The sequence below is a fragment of the Cantharellus anzutake genome (genome assembly GCF_015039405.1).
Source record: "Cantharellus anzutake strain C23 chromosome Unknown EI90scaffold_167, whole genome shotgun sequence".
In the NCBI taxonomy this organism is placed as follows: Eukaryota; Fungi; Basidiomycota; class Agaricomycetes; order Cantharellales; family Hydnaceae; genus Cantharellus; species Cantharellus anzutake.
This window is the reverse complement of record NW_024067117.1, coordinates 140204-157220: the sequence shown is the minus strand read 5'-3', so window position 1 is coordinate 157220 and position 17017 is coordinate 140204. Positions and strand designations below refer to the sequence as shown.

The window sequence follows — 17017 nt, the reverse complement described above, 5'->3', positions numbered from 1 at the left end:
AGCCCGAACCCCGAGTCACATGTAAACTAGATAGATATAGTCACGTGGACAAGCGGGAACCTCCGGGTAACCGCTTACACACCACCGTAAAATACATCATCTTGTATCACTTACGGCTTTGTGTGCTGAGCAACCCCAAAGACCTCACACTTTTTTAAGTGCATGAGGTGTGTTTTACAACACAACCCACAACTATAAAATCTCAACATCTGATTCGGAAGCGCTTATGGCGCCTAAACACGCCCGCAAGGGCAAGGTCGCATCTGCAGCGACGTTAAAAAGAAGCGAGCGGTTTATTAAGAAACCGCAATCTCCCATCATGGGAGATTCAAACCAAAAGCCGTCGTCAGATGACGACGAGGATCAACGCGATCCGGGAAAAGCAACCACTTCAGGGCTGGTCCCTGAAGACTTTAGAAACTTACGTGGAGTAAGTGCGGGGCAAAATACCCCAGAACTCCACAACAAACCGATCTAACCCAAGCTGGGGAAGATCCCTTACCTCCTCACGAGGTAATCGACTTGCGCGAAAAACGCGTAAGCGCCGAACGATCAGCCCAAAAAGCTGATCGGATAGAGCCGCAGGAAACCCCAGGGCCCCACTATCCCCTAGAGTTCCCAATCACGTCCCCAAGTCAAGCCCTAAAGGCAGACAAAGGGAAACAAAGGGAAGAAACCCCACGTTGGCTATCCGAAAAACTACTGGACTTGTTCCAGGTTCCGTCCGAATGGAGGACGGAAAGTGAAGATCAACTTCTTCTCAGGCTGAAAGCCCGAGAAGGCGCGAAAATACGCCCTGAGAGCAGGATCTCTCAGAGCGCGGAAGCTCCAAAAGAGCCTCTGCTGTTTACACCCCCACGCACCATGCCAGACAAGGCAAGGTCGCCAACTTCGGAGGAGGTCTCCGAGATAATGAGGAGGAGGCGAACGGAAATGAGGGAGTTCGCTGAGGAAGCCTTACGTAAAAATAAGGAGAAACCAGCGAACAGACCCCTCTATGAAAGGAAAGCACCCTCCGCAACGGCCTCGCCAAAACAAAGCGAGCGTGGAGTGTTCACTCCAAGAACCCATTCTGGAACTCCCAGAAGCGGAAATGTCAACTGGGGAGAGTCACTGCTCGCCCAACCAAACTTCCTCCTGGAAAACCAGGAATCGCGCATAATAAACGCGATAAACTCGATCCAGAAAAAGATCGAGGAAACGAACCATAATAGCACGGCTCGTCTAGAGATAACTCTAGAAAGAATGGCCAACGCAATCGACGCGTTGACAGAAAAAAATCAGCGAACAAACAGATTTGCTGAAGGAAATAAACTCCTCACAAAAAAGTGAGGAAACAAATAAACACCCCTGGACCACGGTCCAGGACATAAATAGAACTCGTGAAAAAATTCACGAAAAGAACCACCAGTGAAAGCACACTGGAATATCACCAGCGACTCGACAGAGACGCTAAGGAGATCCTTCTCCAAGGATAGGAGAAGACGATGCCGAGAGAAGACATCGTTCAGAGATCAGAAGGAGAATTGGCACGTACCAAAGGTTCGGCCAAACATCCAATTATGACGGACCTCTCGAACAGAGAGGTAACGCATTCATACCCTCTCAAAACAATGAGAGAATACAAATACAACTTCAGGCAAATTCGCCTGAAACCAAAGAAATGCTGCGAGAAAGATTCCCCCAGCAAAAACCCCCCAAAGGAGAGATCTCCATTGGACAGCGACCCCGCGAAGGCAGGGGAGCAAGAAGAGTACCTGGAGAAATGGTACGAAAAGGCCATAAGAATGGCCGAAGTGAGAATACTCACTCCCTACCCAGAAGGAGTGAAGCCAGAAGCCCTAAAGAATGGGCCGGCATTCCCTGACAAGAAATGGTCAGGGGAGAACGACATGGAATCGTTCTGGCAGTGGTTCACAGAACTACTGGGATTCCTCGCCTCGCGAGGATGCAAAGGTCCCCAATTCGACGAAGTCCACCTGGACTGCTTGATTCGTGGATTAGGGGGACCCGCATTTGACCTCGGAATTAGACTCCGAGACGAAACTCTCCTCAGAGGAGACGAGGGCATGTTCCTCGAGGTTCTCAACATATTGATGAGAACCTTCATCAAAGCCTCCGCCGTGTTGAACGCGACAAAGAAATACCGCAACGTCAAATACGAAGCGGAAAAAGGTCTAAAACAGTTCTACTTAGAACTGTCAAAAGCAGCGTCCCAAATGGTGACGCCGCCAGACCAGGCGTCCTTTAACGCCAGGTTCTTAAACTACATTCCCTCGAATGGAAGAGGGAAATGATTGCTCATGATAGAATCAGAGCAGACTTCTCCTCAAACGAGGAGATGTTAAAAGCAATATCTCGTGTAGACGAGATAATTGACAGGCTGAAGATGTCTTCAGCCTACAAATCAGGGTACTATACCCGAACAACCACCACGGCAACAACGAGCCGCGGCAAAGCCCTCCCGTCAGGAAAGAAAGCGGAAGAGCTGAAACCCAGATGGAAAGAGGATACATCCTCGAAAAACTCGAGGAAAACTGACCAAAAGTCAGTTCCAATTTGCGGCAAATGCGGCAAAATAGGGCAAACGAAAGATTGCCCAAGACACAATATAACGAGCGATGAAAAAACCAAGGCGTATAGCTGCCATGGAAATCGCGAACTCAACAGATGAAGAGTCAAAAAGCTCATCAGATGAGAAACCAGAGAACAACTCTGGTAACTCCGAAGCATCAAGCTTCGAAGTGGAGGACCCATACGAAGGACCTCAATACTCACCTGACTCAGAGGGTGAGGAAGTCAACGTTGGGACCATAAGAATGGGCCCAATGTCAGTCGTCGACCACGATGACATAAATTATAAAATCAAACTGGCTGTAGCACACCAGTTAGAAAACACGGCAGACGAAAAAGTCGCCGAAGCCTTGGTGGAAGCACCAAGAAAAGACGCCTTGGGGAAATACACCAAAGTACCCAAGGAAAACAAGGACAAAGGGAAGAAGGACCAAAAGTCCATCGAAACCCAGTCCCCTTTATTTGATGCAAAATTCCGCATCTCAAAAGATGCGGGAAAATACCCCGTAAACAGACCGCTCTCAACAAAGAGAACGCTAACGGCTCACATAAAAATAGCAGGCATAAAAGCCTATGCGCTATTCGATAGTGGAGCCGAAACGGACGCTTTATCGCCGGACTTTGTCCGCGCGGTCCACATCCCAATCCTTCAACTGGAGAACCCAGTCGTCCTCCAAATGGGGACGAAAGGAACAAGATCACAGATCCTGTTCGGAACTAACGTGGACGTTGAGATCAACGGCCACGTAGAAAAACACTACTTCGATGTAATTAACATCGACAGGTACGACGCCATCTTCGGCGCCCCCTGGTTAAACAAAAACCAGGTAAGCTTAGACTTCCGGTCCCACAAAGTGAGAACGGCGAACAAGGGCAACATAGACACCCTTGGAATAAGCGAAGACCGTGTGACGAGATCACACGGAGGGAAAACTCGAGCAAGAGCCCGAGAACAACCAAAAAAGAAGCCCCCCTGACAGGGAGGCGGGACTGAAACACACCTCAGGGTAATCACAAGAAAATACCCTGAAGGTTGGCCCAATCCTAGTCCGGAAGGACTAGAACTTCCAGACGTACCACACCTGGAAGGTCTCTCCATGAACAACCCCGAGTTCGAAATACTCAGGGAGTGGTGGAGAGAAAAATTTGAAACCGTAATGGCGCCAGCGCCATTAGAAATGCCTCCCCTGAGGGAAGTGAACCATCGAATCCCGTTGAAGGATCCAAACAAGAAATTTCGGGAAAACACCCCGAGATGTCCCGCAGCACTGCAGGAAGCACTAGCGACCAAAATAGATCGCTATGTAAAAGCAGGATGGTGGTATCCCGCGAACAGCGAGCGAGCATGCCCGCTACTGTGCATCCGCAAAGCAGATGGATCTTTGCGCACGGTAATAGACACGAGGAACCGTAACTCAAACACGATCCTCGACGTCACACCAATGCCAGACATGCGACTGATCCAGGAATCAGTTGCCAGAGCAACATACCGATCAAAGATCGATATGTCGGACGCGTACGAACAAATACGCGTGGATCCAGATGACGTCCATAGGACGACATTCTCCACGCCCCACGGGACGTACAACTCGAACACGATGCAGCAAGGAGACTGCAACGCTCCCTGCACCTTCCAGCGCGCACTGACCTGGGAACTACGAGGAGAAGTAGGCAGACGCCTACACGTCTGGTTCGACGATATATTCACCAGCACAAGCTCGGTGGAAAACCACAATAAAGCACTATTGTGGTTGTTGACTCGCCTAAAAGGGGCGAAATTCTACATAAGCCGGAAAAAATTCCAGCCATTTGCCCCAATCCTAGACGTTCTAGGAAGCCGAGTGGACGAACAGGGCATCCACGCTCAAGTGGATAAAATGGAAAAAATCCGCAACTGGCGAGAGCCAGCAGACCACACAGGAGTCCTAAGATTCCTGGGAATGGTAGAATATCTATCGATATTCATGCCAAACGTCAGCGGTTACACAGGACCACTGCAAACAATCTGCTCAAACAAGCAGACATTCAGGTGGACACCACTCCACCAGAAATGCTTCGACGAAATCAAACGTCTAGCATGTAGGGCTCCGATCCTGAAGCCCGTCCAGTGGAACCCACCGGAAAGCCTCTCAGAAGAAGAGAGGACCAAACTCCACGTCTGGGTCATAACAGACGCATGCCCAGCGGGCATGGGTGCATTAATTGGACAAGGCGAAAGGTGGCAGACTTGCCGCCCGGCCGCATTCATGTCCAAAAAGTTCACCAACACACAACGTAGGTACTTCGCCTACGAGCTCGAGGCACTGGGTGTCCTCGAAGCGCTCATGAGATGGCAAGACGACCTCATGGGAGGCCGTGAATTCACAGTAATCACGGACCACAAAGCTTTGGAATATTTCAAAGCGAAAAACCACAACTCAGGAAGACACCTGAGATGGCAAGCCTTTTTCGCAAGCTTCAATTGCGAAATAAAATACGTGGAAGGCCACAAAAACAAAGTGGCAGATGCACTCTCAAGATACTACGACTCGTCAACGGACGAGGATCTGCATTTCGACGATTATGTGTCGGCAGACATCCACCTGGACAAAAATGCAGAAGATATCATTCCCGACAGAATCGAGGAATACGAAGAACTGCTACTAAGCAGTACCCTGAGTAAAAACTCAGAGAAAAAGAGACTCGCAGCGATACGCGCGAAAAACACCCTAGAGGAAGCTCTAGGGGGGAGCGATAACCTAGAGGAAACTCTAGGGGGGAGCGCCCAAAATCTGGAAGAAATCATAACTCCAGAAAAGAACCTTCGAAAACAATTCGAAGAAAAAGACCTCATTGAGGCAATAAAATCTGGATACTTGAAAAGCCAGATCCACCGGGAAATCCTAGAGAACCCGGGGAATTTCAAAAACTTCTCCGTAAAAGACGGACTGATAACCCGACTTGGAGAAGGAGGAACGACCCAGATAGTAGTCCCGAAAGGAAACTACGAAAGGAAGTCCATTCGGGGAATAATCCTCGAGAGCATCCACGAAACACTTGGACATCTAGGATCCAAGAAAACAGTGGAAACCCTCCGTCGACACTTCTGGTGGAAGTCGATGAGAAAAGACACCCACAAGTTCTGCAGGTCTTGCGGAACTTGCCAAACAACCAAGAAAAGCACCAGGAGAAATCCTGGAATGCTTCACCCACTCCCGACCCCCGAGGCACCATGGTCATCAATAGCCATGGACTTCACAGGTCCATTCCCAACAAGCCTGGGATATGATTACCTCTGGGTAATCATCTGTAGGTTGACGTCCAACGTCCACCTAATTCCAATAAAAACAACAATGAACGCACTAGAACTAGCATTCGTATTTCTTCGTGAAGTTGTAAGACTCCACGGTCTACCACACTCGATCATATCAGATCGAGACTCGAAATTCACGTCAAAATTTTGGCGCGAACTACACCGAATACTCGGTGTACGGTTGAAATTCACAACTGCATTCCACCCGCAAGGCGATGGCCAAGCGGAAAGAATGATACAAAAAGTAGTACAAATACTACGCGCGATGGTTAGACCAGACCAACGCAACTGGGCAGCGAAACTGTCGATGGCGGAATTCGCGATCAATGCGAGCTCGAACACATCGACAGGATTTGCCCCGTTCGAATTAATCTACGGCCATATGCCAAAAATGTGCCTAACAGCACCACTCTCGGACTACCCGGGAATAAACGACTTTGCTCAAAAAGCGAAGGAAAACCTCATGGCAGCACACGACGCGATAATACATAATCGCGCTGCTCAAACAATCCAGGCGAATAAGAAAAGACGCCTGGACCCGCCTTTGAAAAAAGGCGAGCTCGCATACTTATCCACAGATAAGCTGAACCTACCCAAAGGCAGGGCAGGAAAACTAAAGCCCCTATACATAGGGCCTTATGAAATCCTGGAAACATTTCCAGAAACGTCCAACTACGTCCTCAAGTTGCCACCACAACTTGAACAACGCGGAATCCACCCAAGATTCCATGTATCCCGGCTAGCACCTCACGAGCCGAATGACCAGGAAACCTTCCCAAATAGGGAAGTAAACATATTCTACGATTTCGGGGAAGACCCTGATCGCGAAGCAGTAGTTCGCGAAATCCTAAACCACGCGTGGGTTCACAACGAACTCTGGTTTAAGGTTAAATGGGAACTAGGGGACACCACATGGGAACCCCTAGGAAATTGCGACGACCTCGTCCACCTGGACGAGTACCTCACCTTACAAAATGTAAGGGAACCAGAAAAACTCCCTATCAAAGAAGACAGGGAACTCTCGGCATTATTACGCCCCCAAAAACGGAGGCGGAAGAAGTAAAGCCGAGGGACGATGGCCCACAGCCAAGAGCGTGGGAAAGTTCTGGGCGAGTAACTCGCCCGGACAGCCACACCATGTACAAGAAATCACATGGGCTAGGCAAGCAACTCGCCTAGACCACGTGAACCACAGGCTCACGTGCAAAAGAACACACAACCGCGGCGAATCCCACGCACACAAGAACGAAGACCCCTCCCACCGCCACGAGTAACATAACGACGAGATGTCGTTCTCTGGGGGAGGCAACCCTCGGTTCGATCCAAACAAACCGCCGGATATCGAAATACGACAACCCGGGGAGCAAGGCTCCCCGGAACAACAACAACACCAGGCGCAGATAAGCGCCATGGATTACACGACGCATGCAGCACAAATGAGTGCTGCGAACCATCAACCATCCGCATTGCCAACAGGCATCGCACACCCCCAGCCTCCCCAAAGAGGCTTCCAACCATACGCGGTGCAAACTGCACCGATGGCGCAACAAGCGCCATTCCAGGGGCAGCATTTGCTGCTGCAGCCCCAGGCATACTCCCCAGGGAACTTCCCTGGCCAGATCAACCCCTGGTTTAGCCAATTCGGCCCAGGTCCAACAATGCCCCAGCCAAATGCAGGCTGGGAATCAGCCATCGCGTCAGCGGTAGCTGCTCAGACAGGTCAACTCCGTGAGGAGCTGAAAGAAATGAAGTCCCTCGTAGGAGGGAGACGAGGGAGCGACAGCGGCTCCTCGTCCAGACCGTCCAAGCGGGCACGGTCTAATAACTCGAGGGCGTCAGAAGACGCCTGCGACCATTGCGCCCACTGGAGGCGCGAATACAATAGAGCACGAAGAGATGCTGAGGGCATCTTTGACTCTCTGAAAGACGCAGAGAGAGAAGTCGATCTCCAAAAAAGGGAGATCGAATTACTGAAACGCGAGCTCAGAGAGGCACGCGCACTGGCAGACCTCGCTGCCAAACCCATCATGACAGGGGCCTCCCAGGTCAGGGGGAGGGGATACGGTTCCGGGCCTCATGAGGCGCGACCCCAAATGGGGACTAGCGCATCAAGGGGTGGGGCACCGACTATCCCGCCACCCCATGGGCAGGCGACCCTGTCCGGGTTGCATAAAGGCCCGCCCTCAGAGGGGCAAACCCATGTCGAGGGGAAGAGGGAGAGTGGTAGGCAACCGACGGCAGACCCTAAAACGGGGACCACTGCCAGAGGCGGTGGGCCACTGAGTACCTCAGCACCCTATGGGCAAGCCACCCTGCAGGGAAGTGTCCACATGCTATACGAGACCGCCGAACTCAACGAGTTCGGCAAAGTCGAAGCTCCAGTCGACATAACAATCGACCCCAACTTCCCCATGAGGAGAATAGCGGGGTCAGAAGCGGCGCATGACGCCACATACGCTTGGTGGACAAGCATGAGTGGGAAAGAATTCGTACACTGGTACGAACAGGCTGAAGCCGCCTTCAAAAGCGGCAAGGTACACAGAACCCTTCGCGAAAAAGCGAAGGAAACCGAGAAATACTTCTTGGGACTCCCGAGCATCGCAAGACTCGCGGAGGAATATAATTCCCCGGAGAACAAGGGAAAAATCTCCTGGGAAAGTCTAGGCAAAGCTGCCTACTTAAAGTCCCAGTTCAAACCACTCAGGACTCCTGAGGAACGTGCCGCAAGAACGGCGGAGCAGGAAGCGAAAGCTTCCAAATACCGGGAAAGAGACGCAAGTCTCCGAGCTGGACAACCAGCCCAACGACCATCCTTCCCCACGGGAAGAACGGTAAACCTACCGTACTCTACACCTGAGCCAAGCAGCTCAGGAACACAACAACCCGCTCCCACCCAGGGAGCACCCACTTCGTCGAGCCCACAGCCCAACAATGTAGCCCAGGCTACGTCATCGCATCCGACGCAGCAATCGGATGTCCAGATGAACAACCCGGAGGAAAACCCTCCTCCGGGGCAATGAATCCACCCTTGAGAGAAGGGAGAGTGACACGGTAATACGCCATCGAGGCGCCCGTGAAAACACCCCCCCCAACTCGAGGCCCCGCACACAATACTGTATGCGAGGAACCGCAAGTAACAATTGCGGAAATCTCCACTCCGCCAAAAGACCCACACCCACCACCGCTCGTGTGTAAACACCACTTACACACGAACCCTCACAGAACAAGTGAGGAACACCAAAGAAATACAACCTTTGGGTCGAAATCCATTTTCGACAAACTCCACCACTTCTTTCTTCTCTCCCTGCGATACCAATGTATCGCCGTTCACTTCAAAGTAACGGCCCACACTCATTCAAACCCCTTCTCTTCCTTTCACCAACATGTACAAAATCGCCCACTTTAAAGTGGCGACAACAGAAACACTCATTGATAATTCCAAACTCAATGTAAACCAACTATTAAAATTCTGTTTTTATTCACTATCAACTTTGTATGCGTCGCATATGCAACGCAAGGGGGGAGAATGTCAGGGCAATAGCCCCGAACCCCGAGTCACATGTAAACTAGATAGATATAGTCACGTGGACAAGCGGGAACCTCCGGGTAACCGCTTACACACCACCGTAAAATACATCATCTTGTATCACTTACGGCTTTGTGTGCTGAGCAACCCCAAAGACCTCACACTATATCACCGCCACCACCGCCACACTCACCCCGCACCCACAGTGGGCCCTCTCAGGATCTCCTGCGGAGGCACCTGGAGAGCCATGGCTGTGTGTGAGCTTGCCCCATGTGATCGATCCTGCATGTATATAATAACAGCTGGAGTGGGAACCGAAGAAGTAGCCTTCTTCTCACATTCCCACTTCAGGGAAGTAGTGTAGCCTTCCCTTTTAATGATAACTCACCTTCCCACTTCAGACTAAGTGGTCGGGGACGCTCACCCCACAACGGGATTGCCGCTACGCACAGCTGCTATTCGTCCCACCGAGTCCTGCATGCCAGGACCTTGCCGCTTTCAGAGCTGTCCCTGACAGTCCGAGGAGGTGGAGGTGTAGTAGGGGAGGTCTGGAGGTAGGAGGTAGAAGGTCCAGAAAGGGGAGTGAGAGTTGAGGTATGTCCTGAAGTTCTGAACAGCTTGTCAGTACTCTAGTAACTTACCAGAACAATGTAGGAGTTCTGGAGGTGATGCAGACGTGGATGGGAGGAAGGGCAGAAGAGAGTCAAAGGAGGAGGTAGTCCTAGGATCATTGGCATTGACCAGAGGCAGCAGAGAGAGATTGGGAGGGCTGGTGGAGGTTATAGGAGTCGTCTAGGACTAGGGCAGAGGGAGGTGGAAGATCTGGGATATGACACTTGTGATCCACCCCTATATTGACACTTGATCCATCACTGTCATATCCCAGATCTTCCACCTCCCTCCACCCTAGTCCTAGACGACTCCTATAACCTCCACCAGCCCTCCCAATCTCTCTCTGCTGCCTCTGGTTGATGCCAACAATCCTAGGACTACCTCCTCCTTCGGCTCTCTTCTGCCCTTCCTCCCATCCACATCCGCATCACCTCCAGAACTCCTACATTGTTCTGGTAAGTTACTAGAGTACTGACAAGCTGTTGGGAACCTCAGGACATATCTCAACTCTCACTCCCCTTTCCGGACCTCCTACCTCCTACCTCTGGACCTCCCCTACCACACCTCCACCTCCTTGGGCCTCTTGTTCAAAGGATATGGACCTTGGTCACCTACTTGTTGTTGGTAACCCTCAACTTGTGAATGGCAAAGCAGAAGATATTGCCCAAGAGGGGGATTTCACAGTCATTGTAGACCTGGATCATGTGATGGCAATGTTGGGTGATGCAGGTGGGGAGAATGGCACCATGAATGGGGACAGTGATGATGAGCTACAGACCTCATAGCTTCTGCAAGTCTTCACTAGCCCCTTCTGGTTGGCAACATCCTTCTCTGGCATCCATATCGTTCACAATATCTCCTAGTTACGTTGGTGAACGCTCCTCATTGACTTCCAGTGTCACAACGCCCGAGTCTACGCTCAGGCTCAGAAAGTCAAATTCCTTTTGATAACAGTACCCTCATGGCAATCCATACCCTTCCTTAGTCTGCAACATTCTTCGTTCATGCTCACAACCTCAGTACTATTCACATCAACTTTGACTTCAAGTGCCACGATGCCCAAGTCTACGCTCAGGCTCAGAAAAGCCAAATCCCCATTGATAGCTGCACCCTCACAGCAATCCATACCCTCATCATTTGTCTGCACTATTTGCAACCTTGCATTGACAAATGCTCCTCATCAACTTCAAGTGTTGCAACACCTGTGTCTACACTCAAACTCAGACACTGAGTAATAGTAGTCATCTCAACCTTCATTCTCATTTCGCTCATATCCCCAAATGACAGAATGCAGACAACACAATGGTGTCCCTTCGATCGTCTGCAGGTCATACTGCCATCTCACACCCATGTAGCATCACAAAGGCCAGCCTGGGTGATCGACCACAATGACTTCGTTGCTCAACATGAACATGACATGTCTTACATGTTTGTGTATTGCAATGGCTCACACTCTGTGCAAAATGGGGTCACAAAGACGGGGTACAGGGTCGCTATTTATTTTGATGGTCAGGAGATATTGGGGATGGGGGGCTCGTTGGGATGGGGGAGTCTGATGGATGCCGAAATGAGAGGCTTGCAAGGTGCAGCAGCGGAGATGAGCCGCATACTCAAGAATGAGATGCTGGTCCTGTTGTGAGGCAACAACTGTCAGGGAACACATGTGCTCATGCAGGTTGCTCTGATAACCTAGTTGTGATTAAAGCCAGGGGAAAGGAATGTCCCCATCTTAGAGTCAGCTATATACATGTAGAGTCCAGCAATAAGGAAACCAAACAGATTGCCGATAGAATCACATGATCATAGAATGTTCCAGAACAATGCCAGAGATGATCTGGGCCACCAGGGCTTAGGTAAGCAGAGTAGACGGGAATTGCTGGCATAGTTCCCACATGCATATGTGCAGCTGGCATAGGGTCCAGGGTCATTGCTGATCCCTGACAACAACCTGTGACTCACCAGCAAGCACACATGACCTGCATGTGACCTACAGTCCTCATGATCACGAATATATAGTTTCTTGTTATTTGGGATTGTTTTCTTTTTCCTCAGTTCTCGCCATGGAGACTGAGGTCAGTTTCCTCTTTGACATTCCTCATAACTTAGTAACTCATTCCAACCAGTACATTATAGGTTAGAATGCTAATAATATCAGTTCTCACTATGGAGCCTGAGTACATTATTATAGCCCTCCATTAGGTCCAGGGGGTGACACATGTATATATTTTCACTGACAACACAAACTCCATTGGAAGAATTGTCAGGAGGGTGGGAGGGTGGCCATATAGCAGGAGGTTTAGGAAAATAATCGGTAACCTATTGTGCTGTCAGAGCGGTGTTGAAGTTGTGTCAGGGCACACCCACCTGACCCTGTGCCGCACCCCACGCCATACTGCACTACTCCGCTTCCCCTGCTATCACTCCCCATCCCTCCTTCCCCATTTTCCCCCTTTCTCTCTATTTCTATTCTATGGTCAATTTCCCTTTCTCCATGTACCACTACATACCTAACCCTGCCCCCCTGATCACCACATGTGCCATGCACACTCCTGCCTACTGAACAGCCACCTCCGGGATCTCCTGTGGAGACACCCAGGGAGGTGCGGATGTGTGCAGAGATGATGTGGCTTCCTCCACATGACCCTAGCTGCATGTATATAATAGCGCCTGGGGTGGGAACAGAAGAAGCAGCCTTCTTCTCAACTTCCCACTTCAGACTAAGTGGTCAGGGATGCTCACCCTGCAATGGGATCGCCGCTACACATAGCCAGTATTTGTCCCACCGAGTCCTGCATGCCAGGACCTTGCTGCTTTTGGAGCTGTCCCTGACAAGTTGTGGTACAGTGGTGTCCATCTCATTCCAGTGTGAGGGGGAATGTACAGGTGGACCAACTGGCAAAGTTGTTTGCTTTGTAAATTTATTATAATCTGCACATAAATGGTTTCTTGCTGACAAGATGAATGCAATAATGTATCATACAAAGCATTGATGATTCATAATTCAGTGGTTAATTCTTCTACTGTTTACGTGGTGGACATCGCTGGTTATCAACATTGGGGGCCCCTGTAAGGGATTAACCTTACTTCACTATAATTCCGATTATAGTGATATCATTATGTTGCATCGCTATAATTCCCATTATAGTGATGCTATTATTTCTTTATTTATTTGTGCTGAGATATGTAATTTACATATATATACCTCCTCGGAGTAGTTGTAAAGGCCCAGTAGCCTTTTACCTCTACCCCATTGAATATACAGCTCATCTTTAGATGGACTAACTGAGGCCTAAGGCGAACAGGGGAATGGAACATTACCGTCCCCAAATAAGTAAGCAACCTTTCAGCCCCAAGGGGCCACCTCTACACCATGTTAGTTACTGATTTAGATTGGGGGCCCCCATAGTAGGGGACCCCTTAGGGTATGTATGGCAATGCAAAATCAAGGCCCTATTGGGCCTGGATCCTGGCTTATTATGCTGATCAAATGATGCCACCCAAGCACTGATCAACTCAGAAGGTGAGACCACCATGCAAGCCAGTGCAATTAGGAACAGCAGCTGGTAAGCAATGAGCTATGGCTGCCAGCATGACATGGCTGATTAGGTTGTGGGCAGTAGGGGAAGAAAGTGAGGGGCATGCCAGAACCTGAAGCCACGCAAAACCCATCAGGTTGTCACTACACCAGGTCCAAGTGAGGGTGCCAAGTGTCAGGGGACGACTCATGGGTCCCCATGACCCCCCATGGCCCACAATCCTAAAGACAAACAGCCCTGTCCAGGGCACACTGCTGTGGGTAAGAAGGTGAGAAGGAAGCTAATTTCTGTCATATCCCAGATCTTCCACCTCCCTCCACCCTATTCCTATACGACTCCTATGACCTCCACCAGCCCTCCCAACCTCTCTCTGCTGCCTCCGGTCAATGCCAACAGCCCTAGGACTACCTCCTCCTTTGACTCTCTCCCACTCTGCCTCCCATCTACGTCTGCATTACCTCTGGACCTCCACTACCACACCTCCACCTCCTCGGACCCCTTGTTCCAAAGGAGAGGGACCTGCTCGTTGTTGATAAACCTCAACTTGCCTATCCACTCTCCTTCTTACTTCTGGTCTCCACACCTCCGGTACCCCCCCATTCCTACCATACCTCCGGTCTTGATAATCTTTATTGTTTTATCATTTTATATTTTCTACAACCCCAATCTTCCGGACTACAACTTCCAGGCTCCAGACCTTTCCAGACGTCTCCCTCTGTAGTCCCTTGCTCATTCTTAGACAGCTCCAGGCCTTGCCATTCAGTTGGCTTTTATTCTCCCACTCCACAAACCTCAGATGTAATTCAGGCTTTTCGCCTATTCCTTATTTGTCATGTGGATTCTTTCTATTTACTTCCCCTTCCCCTTGGTAACCTTTGTTTACCTTCAGATCCAAAACTGTTCTGATATATGTACATGTGTACCCCTCCAGTAAATAGTTCCCCCAGTTATAATATAGAAGTCTTAAGCCCCTCGAAAAACCTCCTCTAGGATGTCTATCGTGTCCCACTTGTCTGCTACTCTACCCAGAACTAAGAACTGAGTAACAGGCACGTCTAAGGTGCCTTGGTATAAAAACCAAAAACAAATCACATGATGAACGATTGACCCTTGCTAACACCTCCATCGTTAAGTAGTGAGGGGGGGCCTATGGCCCCCTTCTGCTGGTGGCCTCAGTTCCTCCATTGCCAGCTCCCCTGACAAATTGGGGACAATGAGAATGTAACAGGCACAGTGCTCCATTCTGAGTCGCTGAAGCTGAGTCCCTTCAACACCCCATCACCCTCAGAGCTCCGCTCCACCTCCGGTCTGTCTCTGACCCACCATTGGACAACCCAGAGTACCGAGCTCCACCAGACAGCATCACCTGGATAGCAATCAGACCTATCCAAGGAATGTTCTTCTGACAACTTCTGTAAGGGGTTGGTGTAGGTGCCAACCCTGGTTAGCCTAGTTCCTCAGGCTGCCAACAAAAGTAACTTGTATGAAGTTATTATTTGCAACAGTATGGGAGGAAAGGCTAAGTTGCTCTTTCCACGTTCCCACACTATTGTATGTACTTTGTATATACTTGTTTATTACAAGACAATTATACAATGATGTAATGGGAAATAAGGGGTGGGGTTACCACTCCTTACAACTTCTCACCTTCCCACAGTGGCCCAATATAATCGAAAACTTCCAGAGATATCCAGAAGTCACATGAGGCCCGAGACCCAGGGCCTGGGGCATCCAGCTGCATGGAGCGTCCGGCACAGGGTGCATGCAGGGGGTGCAATGGCTGGGTGTGCGTGTGGATGCAGGTGTGAGTGTGGGTGCAAGTGCAGGTGTGGGCTAGGTCAGGGTGTATGCCCTGACACCGAGGTGGTTGCACTTGTACAGCAAATGTGAGAGAGGATTTCCTTGCAGTGAGACTTTGTTGGAGTGGAGCGAACAAAGGGCCAATGTGAACATGTTCAATTCAAAAAGGCAACTCACTGCTGGACTGACATACCTTGTTATTTTCTCCCTTCTTACCTACAGACCAGTAGTTTGATGTCCCCTTGGGGGATTATGAATACATATATGATTGAGGCTAGAATGATACATTGCTGGTGGCTGATAGGTATACATTCTATGTTTATACTTATTATGAAACAAACATTGTATGTTCACATGACTACTCAGTGGTGTTACAGAACAGAGAAGTGAGAAAATAATGAAAATCGATGAAATGTTGTTGTTAAAGAAATGGGTTATGGGTAATCCATTTCTTTCCATCCTTATAGACGACTTGGAATCGTCGACCTCGTGTATGTAGGGTGGCCTAGTCGTGTAATGAGTATTGTCCGATAGCCTTGGGGCTTTTGACAGAAAGCTGGGACCTCACGGTGAATGGGAGTCTGCTACAACAGATACTTGGTGCTCGTTACGTGAGTGTACTGTGCGCGGGTGTATAGGGTCACAGGCAAAAGGGATATCCAGAACTGGACCAGTCGAGGACAAAGGGCTAGTGGGTACTTGGCACTCGAGGGAGCGTACCGGTAGCGAGTGATATAACAGCTCCTTGGCACCCAGATGGGCGTACCAGCAACGAGTGAGAATCCAGCTCCTTGAGGGAGCTGCTTGAGGCTGGGTTGACGGATACTTGGCGCCCAGATGGGTGTACTGGCAATGGGGTGTGAGACCATTCGTTTGGCAAACGGTCTGTATTCATGTCAACGGGTACTTGGCACTCGTATGAGCGTACCGGTGATGGAGGGGTTAGTCGATCGTAGGTCGAACAACACGTGGTGGGATCGACGGCTACTTGGTGCTTGCGAGAGCGTACCAGTGTCGAGGGGAACGGGCTTGTATTGAATACCACTCCATCCATAAAATTAACCAAATGCTCACCATAAGGTGAGACAGACGTGAGCCCAGTACCTGGGCGAGCGACATGAGTCATAACAGAAGGCGTTCGTGCATACCTGAGTTGAGTCATGCGTGGACTCGAGGATCCATGGCCAGAGTCGTCAACCTTGGTAGGGATGACCCATATAGATGGTGACTGGGACATATACAATCTCACACAGACATTACAGTGTTGGCACAAGGAGGTTTACAGTTGTTGCACAGAAGGTGAGGTTGTGTTATTCGTTAAGTTCTGTCTTTCTTGGCTGTAGCCATACATGAACGTGATGCTAACTATTGAATAAGAAATGATTGCGAGAAATCTCGCGAAATAGAATAAATAATCTGGCCAGCACCAAAACCCAATAAGGGAAAGCTTAGCATGGAGTGAGTGTGTAAGAAGGGGGGAAGCGGGGAGAATGTAAGGAAGAGATGGGAGGATGTGGAGAAGGAGGACCCACTGTGGTTGATGTTCAGTCGACACGGTCATGAGAGACTCCATTCCTATAACAGTTGTTGACAATGACTTTGACAGCAATGAGGACACCGGAGTCGATGCCGAAGGTACATGTGACAATGTGGAGGGATTACATCATGGACATTTTT

The 17017-nt window shown here is 49.8% G+C and overlaps 1 protein-coding gene across 1 annotated transcript; it reads right to left on the bottom strand.

The window, feature by feature from the left end:
• Positions 1–9890: 9890 nt before the first annotated feature.
• Positions 9891–11355, bottom strand: EI90DRAFT_3022659 (uncharacterized protein; the record flags this gene model as incomplete). The annotated part of the gene is made up of 8 exons (XM_039057799.1): positions 9891–10001; positions 10034–10113; positions 10134–10356; positions 10386–10446; positions 10620–10699; positions 10783–10835; positions 10980–11150; positions 11256–11355. The coding sequence occupies 8 exons, from the start codon at positions 11353–11355 to the stop codon at positions 9891–9893; spliced, it is 879 nt and encodes a 292-aa protein (XP_038908328.1).
• Between the last annotated feature and the right edge of the window lie 5662 nt (positions 11356–17017).